Source organism: Saccopteryx leptura, chromosome 6 (assembly GCF_036850995.1).
Source record: "Saccopteryx leptura isolate mSacLep1 chromosome 6, mSacLep1_pri_phased_curated, whole genome shotgun sequence".
Classification (NCBI taxonomy): domain Eukaryota; kingdom Metazoa; phylum Chordata; class Mammalia; order Chiroptera; family Emballonuridae; genus Saccopteryx; species Saccopteryx leptura.
In genome coordinates, this window is record NC_089508.1 from 149,994,310 (window position 1) to 150,010,599 (window position 16,290).

Below are 16,290 nucleotides of genomic sequence, written 5' to 3' on the forward strand. Positions count from 1 at the left end.
GGGTATATTTCCATAAATTATCAGTCATTTTACCTCAATATGAATGAGTTCTAGGTTTCCAGGCTACAATGAACTTTTTCAAAGGAAAGTTGAAAAAATAGAGAAAAAAATACTAAGGTAAAGCAGCAGAGAAACAGACACAATGGCAGAAGAGAGCTCTGAGGAAATGACAGAGGGAAGACTGTGGGACACGTAAGCCCCAACTGTCATTGTGCCTCACCCCAGAGACACAGATGTCAACAGGCACAGCTGGTAAGGACTTCTATTTCTCTAAGATGGCTGAAGTGTTTAGACAGAAGTATATCATTAACAAATTGCATAGAACTATGAAACCCATGAGCAATATTTAAAGGTGATGAAAGTAATTTATAGGGAATATGACTGTGTTTTTACCTATCCAGACATTTGGAGAAGAGGGTGGAAGCAAATAGGTCAATAAAGATAGGAGAAGGAAGTGACAATGTGACAGACATGATCATGAAGGGGTGAGAAGATCAGTCACACAGTGGAAGGGAGTCGGAGGAGTCACACAGTGCAAGGGAGTCGTGAACAAGATTTTAAAGATTGGACCAGATCTTGAATGCTAAGAAAGACTTGGGACTCATACTTAGAGGGAAAAAGAAGCCACTCAGCAGTACATGAGCAGGTTGATAAGTGAAAAGGCTATTTTAGGGGGTTACTCTGGTGGTAGTGTTCAAAATAGACTAAAAACCAGGGCAAAGTGCAAATTAAGTTATGACCCAAATCTATGAAATACTTTGGCAAGCATATTTAAGGCAATGTTTTAAACAGGTCTGTCACAACTCTAACAGTGGGTTTGTCACAACTCCTGAAATATTATTGTCTCTTTCTTTATTTAAATATTTGGATATCTGAAATGTTTGTAAGCTCTTAAAAATTCAACAGTCTATGCAAAGGTGTGATATACTTTACTTCTGTTGTTTTATCTGCTTTGACAGTTTTCTGCTTCAAAATCTCATGCAAGTATATCTTATTATATTTAGGATATGATTTAGCTTATCTTGTATGCTTTCATTTACACATACCATTTATCAAAAATTCACCCAGGAACTTATTTTTTTAAACCCCTAAATCAAATTGCTCCTGTACAATATTTTAGACACTTGAAAATAAACAGAGATTAACTGTTCAATGTACTTCTGTGGACATATTTATATTTAAATTAACAGATCTCTAACCTAAGAATTTCAGTTCCTAAAAGTTCTTTTTTGTTTTTTTCCTGCCAAGACCTTTCTGTTAAGGATGTTTTATAATCGTGGGGTCAAATGCTGAATTTTCCGCCAAGGAAGAATGTTGCTTTACTTATATTCAATCAAGCTTAATTGTGTGAAAACATGAATTACTTTAGTAAAGTTCATTAGCTAATCGACGCACACTGAACTAAAAAGCCAACGCTTATTGGAACACTGTTGGTGGTCTGAATTCTGACCTTCCACCATTATCACTATTCAAAACAGCAGGTACTTTAATTGATTTCCACTGGGGGCACAGAAAGCATAAAAGCAAACTTGGCAGCTTTTCAAGATAAGCACAGTCCTGTAGAATAAATCTCTCATGGAGGAGATCTCTTTACCCTTTATGTTCTGCAGGTCTACGGACCGGATTGTAAGTAAATCACAGCCTCATTCTTAAAAATAACTCAGATTCCGAATTTCAAACAAAACTGCTTAAAATAAAGCAAGAAAATGTTAAAAATATGTTATGGGCCATTTTTTTTTTTGCCTTAGGTGGAATATCTTAGATGTGTGATTTAGAGCTATGTAAAATTAAGCTCTTTCTTAAGATAATGAGGGGCAGACTAGGGTCTTTCATTAGACCAAACACTCTCCATGTGTTACCCTAGTTGGGAGTTGATTTCTTTTTTCAACCTAATTGCTGAAACCACTTAATATGTCAATTAAGAAAAGAACTTTCAAACTTAAAATGCTTGTGTAGAAATCCAGAACAGAAATGCACAACTCAGCACTTCCCAGCAAACTAATAAAAATAATACAACATCCCTTTCTATTCTTCCATAATAAGGAAAGACCATTAAATGCACACAATATAAATTTGGATGCTTATCTCAAGTAGGCTTTTAGAATGTTTACATAAAAATACTATATGTTTTAAACCAAATAATTTAAATGGAAGATTAATTGCTCATTCATAAATATCATAAAAGTTATCTTCAGATATAACCTCTACCCATGTCTTTCTTCATAACAAATAGTTCTATTAAGAAATTTTGAAATTTATACTAAAATAAAAAACTTAAGAACACATATGTGGAAGTAACAATTAAATTTTGAACATGTAAATTTCTGTTCTTCCATATATTATCTTCCAAAATATAATTTCAGTAACTTAAACATTTATGCTTGCCAGTGTAATTCATTACGGGATAATATTTTCAAAAATAGTCTTTCCCATCACAGAACATATTAGTATCATTAAGAATAAAAGAGAGAAAGAGAGAGGGGTATTTAAAAAATGGGGAAAATGACACAAAAGAAGTAACAAAAGCTGCATCCAGTTCTTTGTAAATACAAATAAAATTGAAAATTAGCAAGAAAAAAGAGAAAACAAAATAATCATTATTAGGAATAAAAATGAAAGCATAACTACAGATAATATAAAGTTAAACAGAAACAGGAAGATTTTGGGCTTTATTACAATAAAGTTGACAAGATATAATGGGAAAAAAATGTTTAGTACTTACTAAAATGATCCCAAGAAGCAATAGAAAAACTGAAGTGTTTTGTAACCATAGGATAATTAAAATTGTTAAAAATCATCCCACAAAGAACATATTTGGTCCAAAATATTAATATTTTAAGAAATTAAAGAAATCTTTCAAGAAATTAATATGTTCAATTTACATAAAATTCCTACAGAACAGAAAAAGAGGCACACTTCTAAATACACTTTATGCAACCCAAACCAGACACAGATTTTGTAAAAATAGTGATCTACCTCATTATTAACTGAGATTTAAATATGCAAAACCAGTTTTAACAGACTGAATCCAGTAATGCATAAATCATGCCATGTACCATGACTAAGTTGGTCTTTTCCTTGGAATACAAGGTTATTGCAATATTAGAAATTTGATTAATGTAATCGAGCAGATCAGTAACTTTAAAATCTATAATTCTTATATCTATAGGTACAAAGTATGCAATGAAATTCAACAGTCATTAAAACATTCATTAAAAAAGAAAAATCTCAACAAACTAGCCATTGAAATAAATGTTTTCATGAATAATGGATAATTATAAAAATCTATAGCAAACATCAAAAAAAATGAAATGCTGAAAGTTTTCTTTTAATATCAGGGAACTGACAAGGATGGCATCTTGACACCATAAGGAAGTGAGTATGTAATATATTCAAAATTACAAGAGGAAAAAGTAACTGTCATCATAGATTTCTAAACTTAGCTAAAATTCTATTGAAGATTAATATTTATATAAAGACTCTCAAAGAAACAAAAACTGATTTCAAAATGATGTACTTCAAGAACAAACATGATCTGATAGGAAAGGACTGAAAAGCAATGGAAAACAAAGAGACTGATAACCATGAGGATAAATCTAAATAAATATTAACTACACAAAGCAACAATAACTGGGTTTTATCCATTACTATAAACCTGCTTTTTAGTAGAAGAAATACTAGAAATCTAGCTCATTCATGTCTCAAAATTTTATACCTTAACAGAGAAGCGTTGGCAACTAACAGCTAAATAAGTGTCTTCCTTTTTACCTCCTGACTCCATGTACATCAAGATAGCTAGTGGCAGAAGTTAATAGACATGGAGAGAAAAATGTAGTATATGCCTCACAAACAAATAAAGTAGCAAGGGATTCTTCAACAGAACTCATCAGAAAGTATTAAAGAAAGTCAAGGAGTAAGAGGAAATTAAGAGAAAGAACTGTTAGTACCTAGTTAATGAAGCCCAAAGAAAAGAAAAGAATGAAAAGTGGGAAGAAATTAATTAACATATTTGAAAGAAAAATGACCCAGAATTCCTTAGGATAAAATAGAGATATAAGATAAAAAGATTCCCCCACTGGAATGGAATAAGTTCCCAAAGACCAACCCCTCTGTAAATGACAACCATAAACCAAGAAGAGGATAAAAAACGAATTTCATAGTGGTTCTAAAGAGTGGGAAAAAGGAGGGAAATTTTTTAGGAAGCTGAAGGGTTGGCACAAGTTGAGTTCATCATTTTTGCAGGTTTGACTTAATAGTGGCTTGTGGTCATGGCATGGCATTGGATGGCTGAAGGCAACAGTGAAGACAAAAACTGGGGTAGTCAAAGCTGCCCCAAACTGAAGGGACAATCCCAAAATGAAAAAAAGTTAGAGAAGCCTAAGCCTTTAGCTGGCACCCAACTCAAACAAACACGAGACACACTCCAAATAGAGAGATGAGGGGAGAGGGAACTCATCCAAGATATGAGCAGCTGTACACTGCCGGGAAGACCAAGTTTCCAGTTAGAATCTAATAAACTTAACTGCCTCTGAAAAAGAAAAACACTCTTTGGAGGAATAAAACAAAATTCAGAGTATTTGCAATAGGAAACAGGAAATATTTCTGTACAGTGTTAAATTGTATATATTTTAGGTTTGTGGGCCATATGAAGTCTGTTGTAACTATTCAACACTGTCATTGTAGCTTGAATGCATCCATTGTAGATTGTGGACAAATGGGGGTGACTGTTTTCCAATAAAACTTTACATACAAAAACATGCAGCTAGTTTTTAGGCCATAGTTTAGAAGATATTAATCAGTTAATATATAATGTGTTAATGTATTAATTCTGCAGAATAAAAAGATTTCTTCACAAATAATCATGCACAAATATTCAAAGTAGACTTACTGATAATAGCTGACATCCCAGATGTCTACTATGAAGTGAACTAATAAACTAAATAGTTTATCCAGCAGTGGAATATGATTTAGCAAGAAAAAAAATTACTGATATTCATAAAAATATATAAAGATTGTATAACTTTTGAATGGAGAGTAAATTTGGTTTATCCAATTAAAAGTAGAAAGGAGAAGAAAATAGAGCATAAAAATGAAAAACAAACCAAATAGGTTGACAATAAAAATTCTAAAAAACACTCATTTTATTAAATGTAAAAATGTTAAACTAGCTAATGAAAATATAAAGAACTATAACTTGGTTTAAAAAGAAAAAAATGTAAAATCTAGTAATAGCTTCTCTCTAGTAGACATATCTCTCTCTATCAATATCTACATTTATATTTATATCTGGAAAGGTTAAAGATAAATATATATATATATTTTACAGAGACAGAGAGACAGTCAGAGAGAAGGATGGACAGGGATAGACAGATAGGAATGGAGAGATGAGAAGCATCAATCATTAGTTTTTCATTGTGACACCTTAGTTGTTCATTGATTGCTTTCTCATATGTGCCTTGACCGCGGGCCTTCAGCAGACCGACTAACCCCTTGCTCAAGCCAGCGACCTTGGGTCTAAGCAGGTGAGCTTTTTGCTCAAGCCAGATGAGCCCGTGCTCAAGCTGGCAACCTCGGGGTCTTGAACCTGGGTCCTCTGCATCCCAGTCCAATGCTCTATCCACTGCACCACCACCTGGTCAGGCTCTCACATAGAATATAAAAAGAACTACAAATCAGTAAGAAATACAGAAAATAAAAAAATGTACAAAAATGAAAGTAGGCAGTTTACAAAGATAAAAAGCCCATGTCAATGAGAAGTCATGGAAAAAAATTAGTTCTGAGGAAAGAAATTAAAGAGCTAGATTATCCAGTCAAATAAGCTACCATCAAACTCATGAACACTGTAGTATTAAGACTCAAAGGATGAGATGAAACTTTGATTAGCTGGCCAAACAGGCAGAATCAATTCCTGGTAGTTTTAACCCACCATAACTTTATAGATATTATGAGAAGGAAGGACTTTATAAATCTACAATTTTGCAAATCTCGGCAACTTGATTTATCAATGATGCTGCTTTAGTTGCCCAAACAACTACTAGCCAACAAGGCAATTTCATGTTAAGCCTTTTTTACGTCCAAATTTCTGTTGCCCCTACAATTTTACAATGCCAAAACACAGTGACTCAGTCTTCTAGAATTCTTCATAAGATAACTTAATTCACTGCAGGCCTATTCAATGGATCAGATAAAAGGTTTTAGAAGTCTTACATATTTTGACATATCAAGTAGATATAAGAGCAATGTAAAATTAGAACTTTTATGTAACTTTTTAATTAATTAATTGGTAGTAGTAATAGTATTTTTTAGGAAGAGGCAAGAAGAGAGACAGAAACACGGAGCTGTTCCTGTATGTGCCCTGATTGGGGATTGAACTAGCATCTTCTGCACTCTGAGATAACACTCCAACTAACTGAGCTCTATGGCCAGGGCTTATGTACCAGTAACTATTTAAGGTCACCGTTGATTCAATTACATACACTAGAAAGTTTTCTCTATGATATGATATGTATACAATTCACAATATGCCTGTCCAAAAGCAAAGGCAGAGTCTTAATTTACCTGGAGTGCTTCAATTTTTTAGCATGCTTCCTCATTACTCAAAAAATGTAACTCTTGTGTGACCACTTCTCACTGCTTCTAGGGAAACATCTACACCACTGTGGTCTTAGATAGGTTATTCCAGGCTATTCTAATAACTTGATGCACTTGGACCCAGCTACGTCACACAATGCCAGATACTCAGAGGCACCAGAACTCAGGAACAGGGAAATCCAATACATTAGCATTTTAATGCCGAAGAGGGAGCCATTATTGCCAGGGGTCAAGAAGTTTCATGAGCATCTTTACAGTTCTGTCTTTGGGTAAATTAATCATTAATTAAATCAGCATGTATGTAATGTTGGAGCCTTTATTGTTTGTGTACAAATGTTTACAAGTATGAAATAGTAATATCTAATTTAAATACTATAGACCAACTGCCATTCTACCAGAAACAGGCATATGGAAAAGTTGTTATGAATCCTCACTCCATGTAGCTTAATAGTTATTTGTAGTTGGAGATGTGGTAGTCATAAGGATGCCTGATTAACTCATACATAAGCTGTGCAACATAAGTTGTCTGTCCTTATGGTTGGTTTTTATGTAGTCATAAATTAATATTTTATTGCATTATGAATTACTGAATTCAATGAATTAACTAATTTGGTTAAATTAATATTTTAGAAGATTATCTTCATGTTACCTTGACATATCATATATAGGCATACCTCGAAAACATTGTGGGTTCAGTTCCAGACCACTGCAATATGGAAGAAATCTCAATAAATCCAGTCACAAATTTTGTGGATTCCCAGTACATACAAATTTCATGTTTACACTATACTGCAGTCTATTAATGTACAATAGCATTATGTCTAAAACACAATGTAAATACCTTAATTAAAAAATGCTTTTGTACTACAAAATGCTAAGCATTTTCTAAGCCTACTGGGAAAATGGCACTGATAGACTGGTTCTACACAAGGCTGCCACCAACCTCCACAGCCCAATGAGATGGGGCAGGCCTCAGTCTGAGAGTCAACTAGAAATGAGTGAAAATTTGGATTCACTATCTCATCATTCCATTCATTTAGCAAATATTTATTAAGCACTCTTTCAGGTGCTAGAGGTACAGTGATTAAGGGACTGACAGCACCTTTGATGTCATTGACTTGACTTCTAGCAGATTTGTTTAGTATAAACTCTAGAGGGCAGATTGGCAGATGTAATAATTCCATGTGTATATACCTGAAGGTTTATGTATGTGCCTTAACAAGCAGAACTACCTAATATTCTGCACTTATAACTATTTCTTCTGATATTTTTAAAGTTATACTTCCTGACACTGTCTATCCTGGACCTACTTATATCTCTACTTGGAGGTCTAATAGGCATCTTAAAATTACAATCAGACCAAAACTCTATTCTAGGGTATTTTGCTTTCTATTTCTTTTTGCTGTATTCCTCCCAAGATAACGGATTTCCTCATGTGTAAGACGCACCTTAATTTTGGGGCCCGAAATTTGAAAAAAAAATGTATTACATAAAGTTATTGAACTCAAGTTTTATTCATCATAAAATTCATACAACTCCTCATCACTGTCAAAACTCCCATCCATTAACTTGTCCTCCTCTGTGTCTGATGATGAATCACTGTCTTTATATATTGCCTCATCCTCAGCTCTATCTATGGCATTTGAAATGCCAAACTCCTACAACCAACTGTATAAGATACAGCCAGGTTTTAGACCACACATATTTCAAAAAATTGTCCGTTTTATACGTGGGGAAATACAGTAAATGCAGGGCTTGTTATCACACTCCTTCAAATCTCTAAACCAATGGTTCTCAAAGTGTGCACCAGGGCGCACTGGTGCGCCCTAGATTTCCAGGTATGCCCTATGGTATTCCAGAGAAATATGTGCCCAGATATAAAAATAAATACAGTTACTCTATTATACCATTTCATTATGGAAATACCGCTCTTTTTGTTAACACAACTTTATTATATTTATTAATAACACATCATTATATTATTTTTGGATAAATACACCCAAATAAAAGGGATAGATTTCTCAAAAAGATACATGATATTGAAGAATCCTATTCTGGAAGTGAGCAAAAATTAAGTGTAAATAAAATAGGACTTGAAGGCTGACAGGCAGAATTTAATTTATAGCATTTTCCATCATTTAACACTGAACAATATGACTGGATTAGAAACCTATTCATGAAAGCTTCAAGTGATTTTGGTTTAACATTAACAGAAGAAGAACTGGAAGCTATATCCACTGATCGTGGATTTATGATTAAACATAAGGAATTGTCTCTTGAAGCCTTTTGGATTTCTATAAAAGAAGAATATGTGGCAATATCTAAAAAAGCTTTGAATATTTTACTACAGTTTTCAACATCCTATTTATGTGACTTAGGATTTTCTCCCCTCAACACAATTAAGAGTAAAAAGAGAGGAATTCTTTATTGTATTGACGAGGAAATGAGTTTGCCTTTCAAATATATGCTCAAACATTGAAGAAATCGCTAGGACACATCAGGCTCATGTTTCTCATAAACATAAGAATGAAAAAAACTAACACATTCGCGCTGGAACCTGCTGAATTTACTAAATATTACTAGGAATGTATCTATATATATAAAAGGATAACTTTTTTGATGTCTTTTTATTTTTTAATCCCTCTTTTTTACAAATTCTAAAAAGCATAACTCAAAAATGTAACATAAAAATGTTTTTTATGCCTGACCAGCAGGTGGCGCAGTGGATAGAGCATCGGACTGGGATGCAGAGGACTTGGGTTTGAGACCCCGAGGTTGCCAGCTTGAGTGCGGGCTCATCTGGCTTGAGCAAAAAGCTCACCAGCTTGGACCCAAGGTCGCTGGCTTGAGCAAGGGGGCACTTGGTCTGCTGAAGACTCGTGGTCAAGGCCCATATGTGAAAGCAATCAATGAACAACTAAAGTGTTGCAATGAAAAACTGATAATTGATGCTTCTCCTCTCTCTCCTTTCCTGTAGGTCTGTTCCTATCTATCCCTCTCTCTGACTCTCTCTCTCTCTGTTCCTGAAAAGAAAAAAAAATGTTTTTTAATGTCAGAATAAATTTAATTTTGTCATATTTATTTCACTTAATTACCATAAAAGCATGCTTGGACTTTATATTTTTTCCTTTAAAATTTGACTTAATTATTATAACTTATTTCTCAGAAATTTGTATATAGTGTGCCTACAATTATTTGTAAGATTCTAAATGCGCCCTAACTTCAAAATGTTTGAGAACCACTGCTAAACAAATGTCATCTTGTTTAGGAAGCCTTCCAGAAAACCCTATATTAAATAGAACCATTCCTGTCCTCCCATCTAGGTTGTATTCCCTATCCTTCCTACCTGCATTTATGCTTCTCCAAAACACTTATTGTGAATTGAGATATTACCTATTATTTGCTTACCATCTGTTTTCCCAACTAAGATATAGTCCCCATGAAGATGAGGTCTTTGTTACTCACTGTATTATTACTACACAGAGCAGTGTCCAGAAAGTAGTAATAACTCAATAAATATTTGTAAAATCACAGACCAAATTTGTAAACAACCTAATGGCTCTATCTTTATGTCTATCTAGTTCCTACATTTTGCACACTGTATTATTTTGGGATCAAAACGATGAATTTCAAGTGTAGTAAAGAATAAGATTTTGGAATCAATTACAGAATTCTGACCTCTGAGCTCTAAGAGCCTCTAAAATATACTATAGCTCCACTTCTCATTCTATAGAGTGAGGCTTAGAAAGAAATAAAGCCTTGGCTGGAGTTCACATCACTAAGAGGCAGAGCCACTGCCAGCCCAGTCAAACACCCCTCTAGCCCTCTAGCCCGTGATCTCCAACCAGATTCAGGGTGCTGCTTCCACTTGGTTGCCCATAGCAACCTAACCCTTCCTGGCATTAGTTTAAAAATTGTCTTTAGTCTGACCAGGCGGTGGCACAGTAGATTTAACATTGAACTGGGATGCTCAGGACCCAGGTTTGAAACCCTGAGGTCGCTGGCTTGAGCGTGGGTTCATCTGGCTTGAGCACAAACTCACCAGCTTGAGTGCAGGGTCACTGGCTTGAGCGTGGGATCATAAACATGACCCCATGGTCACTGCCTTGAGCAAGGGGTCACTCACTCTGCTAGAGCCCTCCAGTCAAGGCACATATGAGAAAGCAATCAATGAACAACTAAGGAGTCGCAACAAAGAATTGATGCTTCTCATCTCTCTCCCTTCCTGCCTGTCTGTCCCTTGCTCTATGTCTGTCTCTCTTGCAAAATAAAAATAAATAAATAAATAAATATAAAAACTGTCCTTAATAAAGATTACACACAGAACTAGGGAAAAAATAGTTATTTTATAACTTCACATTTTTACCATTTGAGGGAGAAGAAAAGGAAAACATTTCTGAGTAATTAATCCTAGAACTTAATTTCATTTGCAAAATGCTTAGTTTAAAAGGCAATATTAGGCCCTGGTCATTTGGCTCAGTGGTAGAGCATTGGCCTGGCATGTGGAAGTCCCAATTGGATTCCCCATCAGGGCACACAGGAGAAGTGGACATCTGCTTCACCACCCTCCCGCTCCCCTTTCTCTCTCTCTTTCTTTTCCTGCAGCCATGGCTCAAATGGTTCAGCAAGTTAGTGCCAGGCACTGAGGATGACTCCCTGGCCTTGCTTCATGCGCTGAAACAGCTAGGTAAGGAGCAGAGGCCTCAAATGGGCAGAGCATTGACCCCAGACCAGGCAGGCGGATCCCTTTCCGGGTGCATGTGGGAGGCTGTTTCTCTGCCTCACCCCCTCTCACTTAATATAAATGAATGAATGAACAAATAAATGAGTAAACAAACAAATACGGCAATATCTTAGGATATAGAAAAACATAGATTTAAAGTTCCCTAAAAATAGTTATACTTTCAGAGATAAAAAAAAAATCTGTGCTTGTAGGTTAGTAAGAAATGACAATGTAAATAGAACAAAAGACCTAGAAAAATAAATCAATTATGGTATTACTTAATCCTAAAGATGTAGATGCTTTAGCAGATAAAATAAAATCAGTTTAAACACAGGTATGATCTAAGAGTTTCCCAGAGAAAAGACAATACACAGAGGAGTTGAAGTGCCGAGAGAAGTAGTGGAGCAGGTGCTTCCAGCACACTCTTGTTACCTGGACTTGCATCTAACACTTCCTGTTAATAGGTAAAAGCACTTCATGTTATCTAACTTCTACAGCCTTCAAAGTGTTGATCTGTAAAACAGAACTGAATACTAACTATGGCCAATAATTGCTATAAGAGTCAAAACAGACCATAAATATAAATGACTTATACACTGTGGCATATACTTTAGAGTCCAAAATATTGTAAAATGGCACTAGTAAAGTTTAAGTAACTGTAATATAGCATTAAAAATAATTTCTGAAAGCTTTTAAAAATGTTTGTGAAAAATAATCTAAAATTTACCAAAATCATGTTTGTTGTTGGTCATTTGCCGAGTTTTTCTAACCCTTGGGGTACTTTATAAAACATGAACATTTTCCATTTATCAGCCCTATCGGTTCCCTGTACTGCATAAACTGAAACCACCTACTGCCCAATACAATGGTAACCACACACAGTTTTTCCAAAACAATGATAATTTCAGCATATGGATGTGTCCATCCACAAAAATCAACCCCGTGTACCTCAAAACATTTATTTTAGCATGAAGATTTATGAAAGAAGATTGTACCCAATTTTTGATTATCTAAAGGCTCAGGGTTGAAGAGTAGAGAGTAAACTGGTAGAAGAGAGCTGGGAGGGAGGATTCAGGCACAGATCACACAGTGCCAACTGGGCTCCTGTTCACAGGCCCATGACTCTGCCACAGGGGAACCCTTGGATGTCAGGTCACAGTCACTCACCCACCCCAGATTCTTCTGAGCTCCACTACAACCAGAGGAATAGTACATTCCACACATCCTACACACATCATATTTCATGCAGCTCCAACTCTTTTATACATTTACTCATTCTAATCCGAAATCAAATATCCACCCACCATGTGCCTACCATGTGACAGCCATGCGGTAAGATGCCGAAGAAATTTTCTCTGCCCTCATGGGGCTTACACGCTAATGAGGGGAATTCATAAGGGGAAAAGAATAAGCACGTGAACAAGCCCTTTCGGTAAGAACTATAGAGCAGAAAATGTCATGATGTCATATTCTTTTTCCTTATAATAGATTTTACTTATGCTACCAGTAATGCAAAAGAGCATTTACCTTCATCAAAGCCAAACTCTTTTGAAGCAAGCATAGAAACTTAGAGTGAGATACAGTTACCAATTCACTCTAAGTGTAACTATCAGTTTATTCCTGAAATAAAGTGTGTGTGTGCACATGTGCGTGTGCACACTCGGAAGAGATGGGCAACTAGGGGACTGGCAGCAGAAAGAGCAAAAGAAAGAAGAAAAGGGAAAATAGAGTTAAAATAATGACATAGTCAAGAAGGGCATTTGGCTCAATCCTTCAGACTTCAGATTTCTAGACTTGTATGGACCTCTCTGAATAACTATTCAAATATCCACATATAGATACTGCTTAGTTTACCATCATATATTTACTCTTTTCCTCTGGTTGAACTATTTAGATATGTACTCTCTAATTTTTATTCCTATAGAACATACATTTTCTTTTCCTTTTCTTTTTTTTTTTTTTGAAGGAGAAAGGAAGGGGGGAAGAGAGAGATGAGAAGCATCAAATCATAGTTACTTCACTTTAGTTGTTTATTGATTGCTTCTCATAGAACATATTTTTAACATTTTATTTTCAGGTTTAAAAGGTAATACCTTCTCCATAATTTCATATTCACATATCGTTTCATTACATCTTTACCCATTTACCTACCATGTAAGAAAGGTAGAGATTTAAAATAGAAGCACTGAAATGGCATACTGCATATTTCACAGAAATTCTTGGGTTATTCCTTATTAATTAAATGCCCACATCTGATTTCTATCAGCTCCAAAGTGCTAGGGGAAAGTGTAGGAAACTTTTCATAGAAAACCCTTCTTTCCAAGATAGGGTGATTTTGAGCCACAGACTCTAAAATAAAGTCATCTTCCCTTCCACTGCTCAATACTTCTAAACAATAAATGTGAACACATACTTTGCAAGCCCCTCCTGGGTACAACCCTTACCTGCATCTCTTGACAAAAGGAAGCCAGTGGCCCAAAGAGAATCTGACACTGCTCATCAGCGGTGTACGCCGTCCCTGGAACCTGGGAGGGGACCATCAAGGAATTGACACTCTGGGAGTTTGTCTGTAGCAAGCAGTTACTGGCCTTTGACCTGGCAATATGCAGATATGTGTAAAATTTTGAACTTAATGTAAAAAGTTATCATTAGCATGCAACAGGAAATATTTCATAATATGAAAAATGTTCTTATTTTATTGATAAGTGTTTCTATTTAATGCTTATAGAAATTATTCCATATGAGTCATTTATTTATTTAAGATAATCCTAATAATAATATAATATTCAAGATAACAGAATATTTTGGTTTATAAAAGGCTTTTATATGGATTAACCCAGCTAATCTATGTAACACTGAGATGGCTCACTATTTTACACATTTATAAGATGAAGAAGCTCAGACTCAGAAATTAACTTGCCCAAAAGTGATATGTGAAGGTAAAAATCAACTACATTCAAAGATTTAAAGGATCTACAGAAACCATTATTTAGTAAGTATTCATAGTACGAATATGTTTGTAGCTGACATTACAATATAACGACCAGTTATGATGTGACATTTAATTTTATCCTAGTTCTGATTCACGTGAAAGGAGCCAAACAAAATGACACACGTTCCTTAGAAACTTATTCAGGTCCACTGATGGTGCAGTTCCCAGGAGATGGTGTGTTCACATGAGCCCTCTAGTGTTGTTGGCTACACTAGCACAATAAAAAGTGTGCACAGATTATGCTGCACATAGTTCAGAGCACAGTTATGGTCATGTGATAGGCTTTCCAATTTACATGGTATGCAAAAATGAATTAAACTTATCTGCGCAGTGAAATTAGCTAGCTAGGTGTTTCCATTTCTTACTTAGACTTTTGGATACTTAAAGCAATTCTCTCTTACTTACTACTTTCGCCTATTGTTTCAGCTGTTCCTTCTATGACCAAATGGATAACTAAATACCAGGGGCTTTAAAATAAAACCTCAAACAGTAATAATATTTTTTATTTATTTTTTCAAATAGGCAGAAGCTAAATGTTGTTGCTGTTGAAGGTGGAAAGGAAGAGACTGGAGGACTATTTGTAATGATGATAACTATGTAGCAATGAAAACAGAGTCAGAGTTTAGAAGGATCACAATGAAAAGGTGGAGCTTTTGTTAAAGACTTTCTTTGTGATGACAACCATGTGCTGAAGGATGGGCAATTAGAATATCCTCACTGCGAAATCCTGAGAAGCGATTAGATACTGTGAGATTCTTTAAATCTTTACAATTTTTCAACCTTACAAATCAGCTTTGCCAATTTGAATGTGGAAACTAAGAAGTTGGTGGGTAAAAGAGTATGTCCCAATGCACACCATGAGTCCATGGGAGAGCCAGACTTGGAATCAAGTGCCTAGATTCCTCCTCTGGTGTCCTTCCTGCTCTGCCCTGCCACCTTCACAGGCTGGCAGAGGAAGCAGACACACACACACAGTCATGACAACAGGAAGTGACCTCAGTACCTTAGAAATCTTTCCAAGTCTTCCTTGCTACATCGGGACCATGACACATCACCAAGATTTTGTCCTTTAATCCATTCACCAGACATGATATGAAGACCATCAGCACATGATGGGTGGTCATTGTCATGGTTAATGCCCATGCTGATTTGAAATATAATTAAAATTTTAAAATTGCATTAGACAAATATATTTGGCTTTTTATAACTATAATTCAATAACAGCTCAATACTTAAAATAATGGAAAATAAATTAGTTTTAAAGATCAAAATCAAATTAGATTTCAGATTGCTTTGTTTTTAAAATTTTGTTATTTAGATTAAAGGTAAATATTTTTATTTAGTAAAAAACATTTTCCCAATCAGTCTTGTAAATAATATGCTTAGTTAGCCTGTACTAAAATGATTTTTAGATATATCTTTTCACCTAGGAGTATGTTTGAAACACAGAAATAGTATATTTCTATTTGACCACATGAGTTTCTTGCCCCTGACTGAAGATTCTTTATTTGTACATTATAGCAAATCTGAAATCACATTAAACTATTATTTTCCCCACATGCTTCATTGGGCCATCTTCTCCCACCCATCACATAACATAGACTTCCCTGGGAAACCTTCACGTTCATGGCCATCTTTATTTTTCCTATTGAATTCTGAATCTGTTAAATTGGCATTCCACTCTAAAAATCTGACTTAACATGTACTAAAACAGGGGTCGGGAACCTATGGCTTGTGAGCCAGATGTAGCTCTTTTGATGGCTGCATCTGGCTCACAGACAAATCTTTAATAAAAAAATAATGTTAAAAATATAAAACGTTCTCACGTATTACAATCCACTCATTTCCTTACCGCTCATGTTCATAGTTGCGGGTGGCTAGAGCCAATCACAGCTGTCCTCCGGGACAACACTAAATTTTTATTGGATAATGTGTAATGTACACGAGTTGTTGTATGGCTCTCACAGAATTACATTTTAAAATA

At 35.1% G+C, this 16,290-nt stretch overlaps 1 protein-coding gene across 1 annotated transcript in view; it reads right to left on the reverse strand.

Annotated features, from left to right (window-relative positions):
* The window catches only part of ADAMTS19 (ADAM metallopeptidase with thrombospondin type 1 motif 19), a 446,085-nt gene that overhangs the window by 130,802 nt on the left and 298,993 nt on the right, over nt 1–16,290 (reverse strand). The window contains exons 9-10 of the mRNA XM_066341625.1: nt 15,310–15,450; nt 13,759–13,909 (exon numbers count right to left, since the gene is read on the reverse strand). Coding sequence (XP_066197722.1) covers nt 13,759–13,909; nt 15,310–15,450 — 292 coding nt within the window. The remainder of the gene's footprint in view (nt 1–13,758; nt 13,910–15,309; nt 15,451–16,290) is intronic.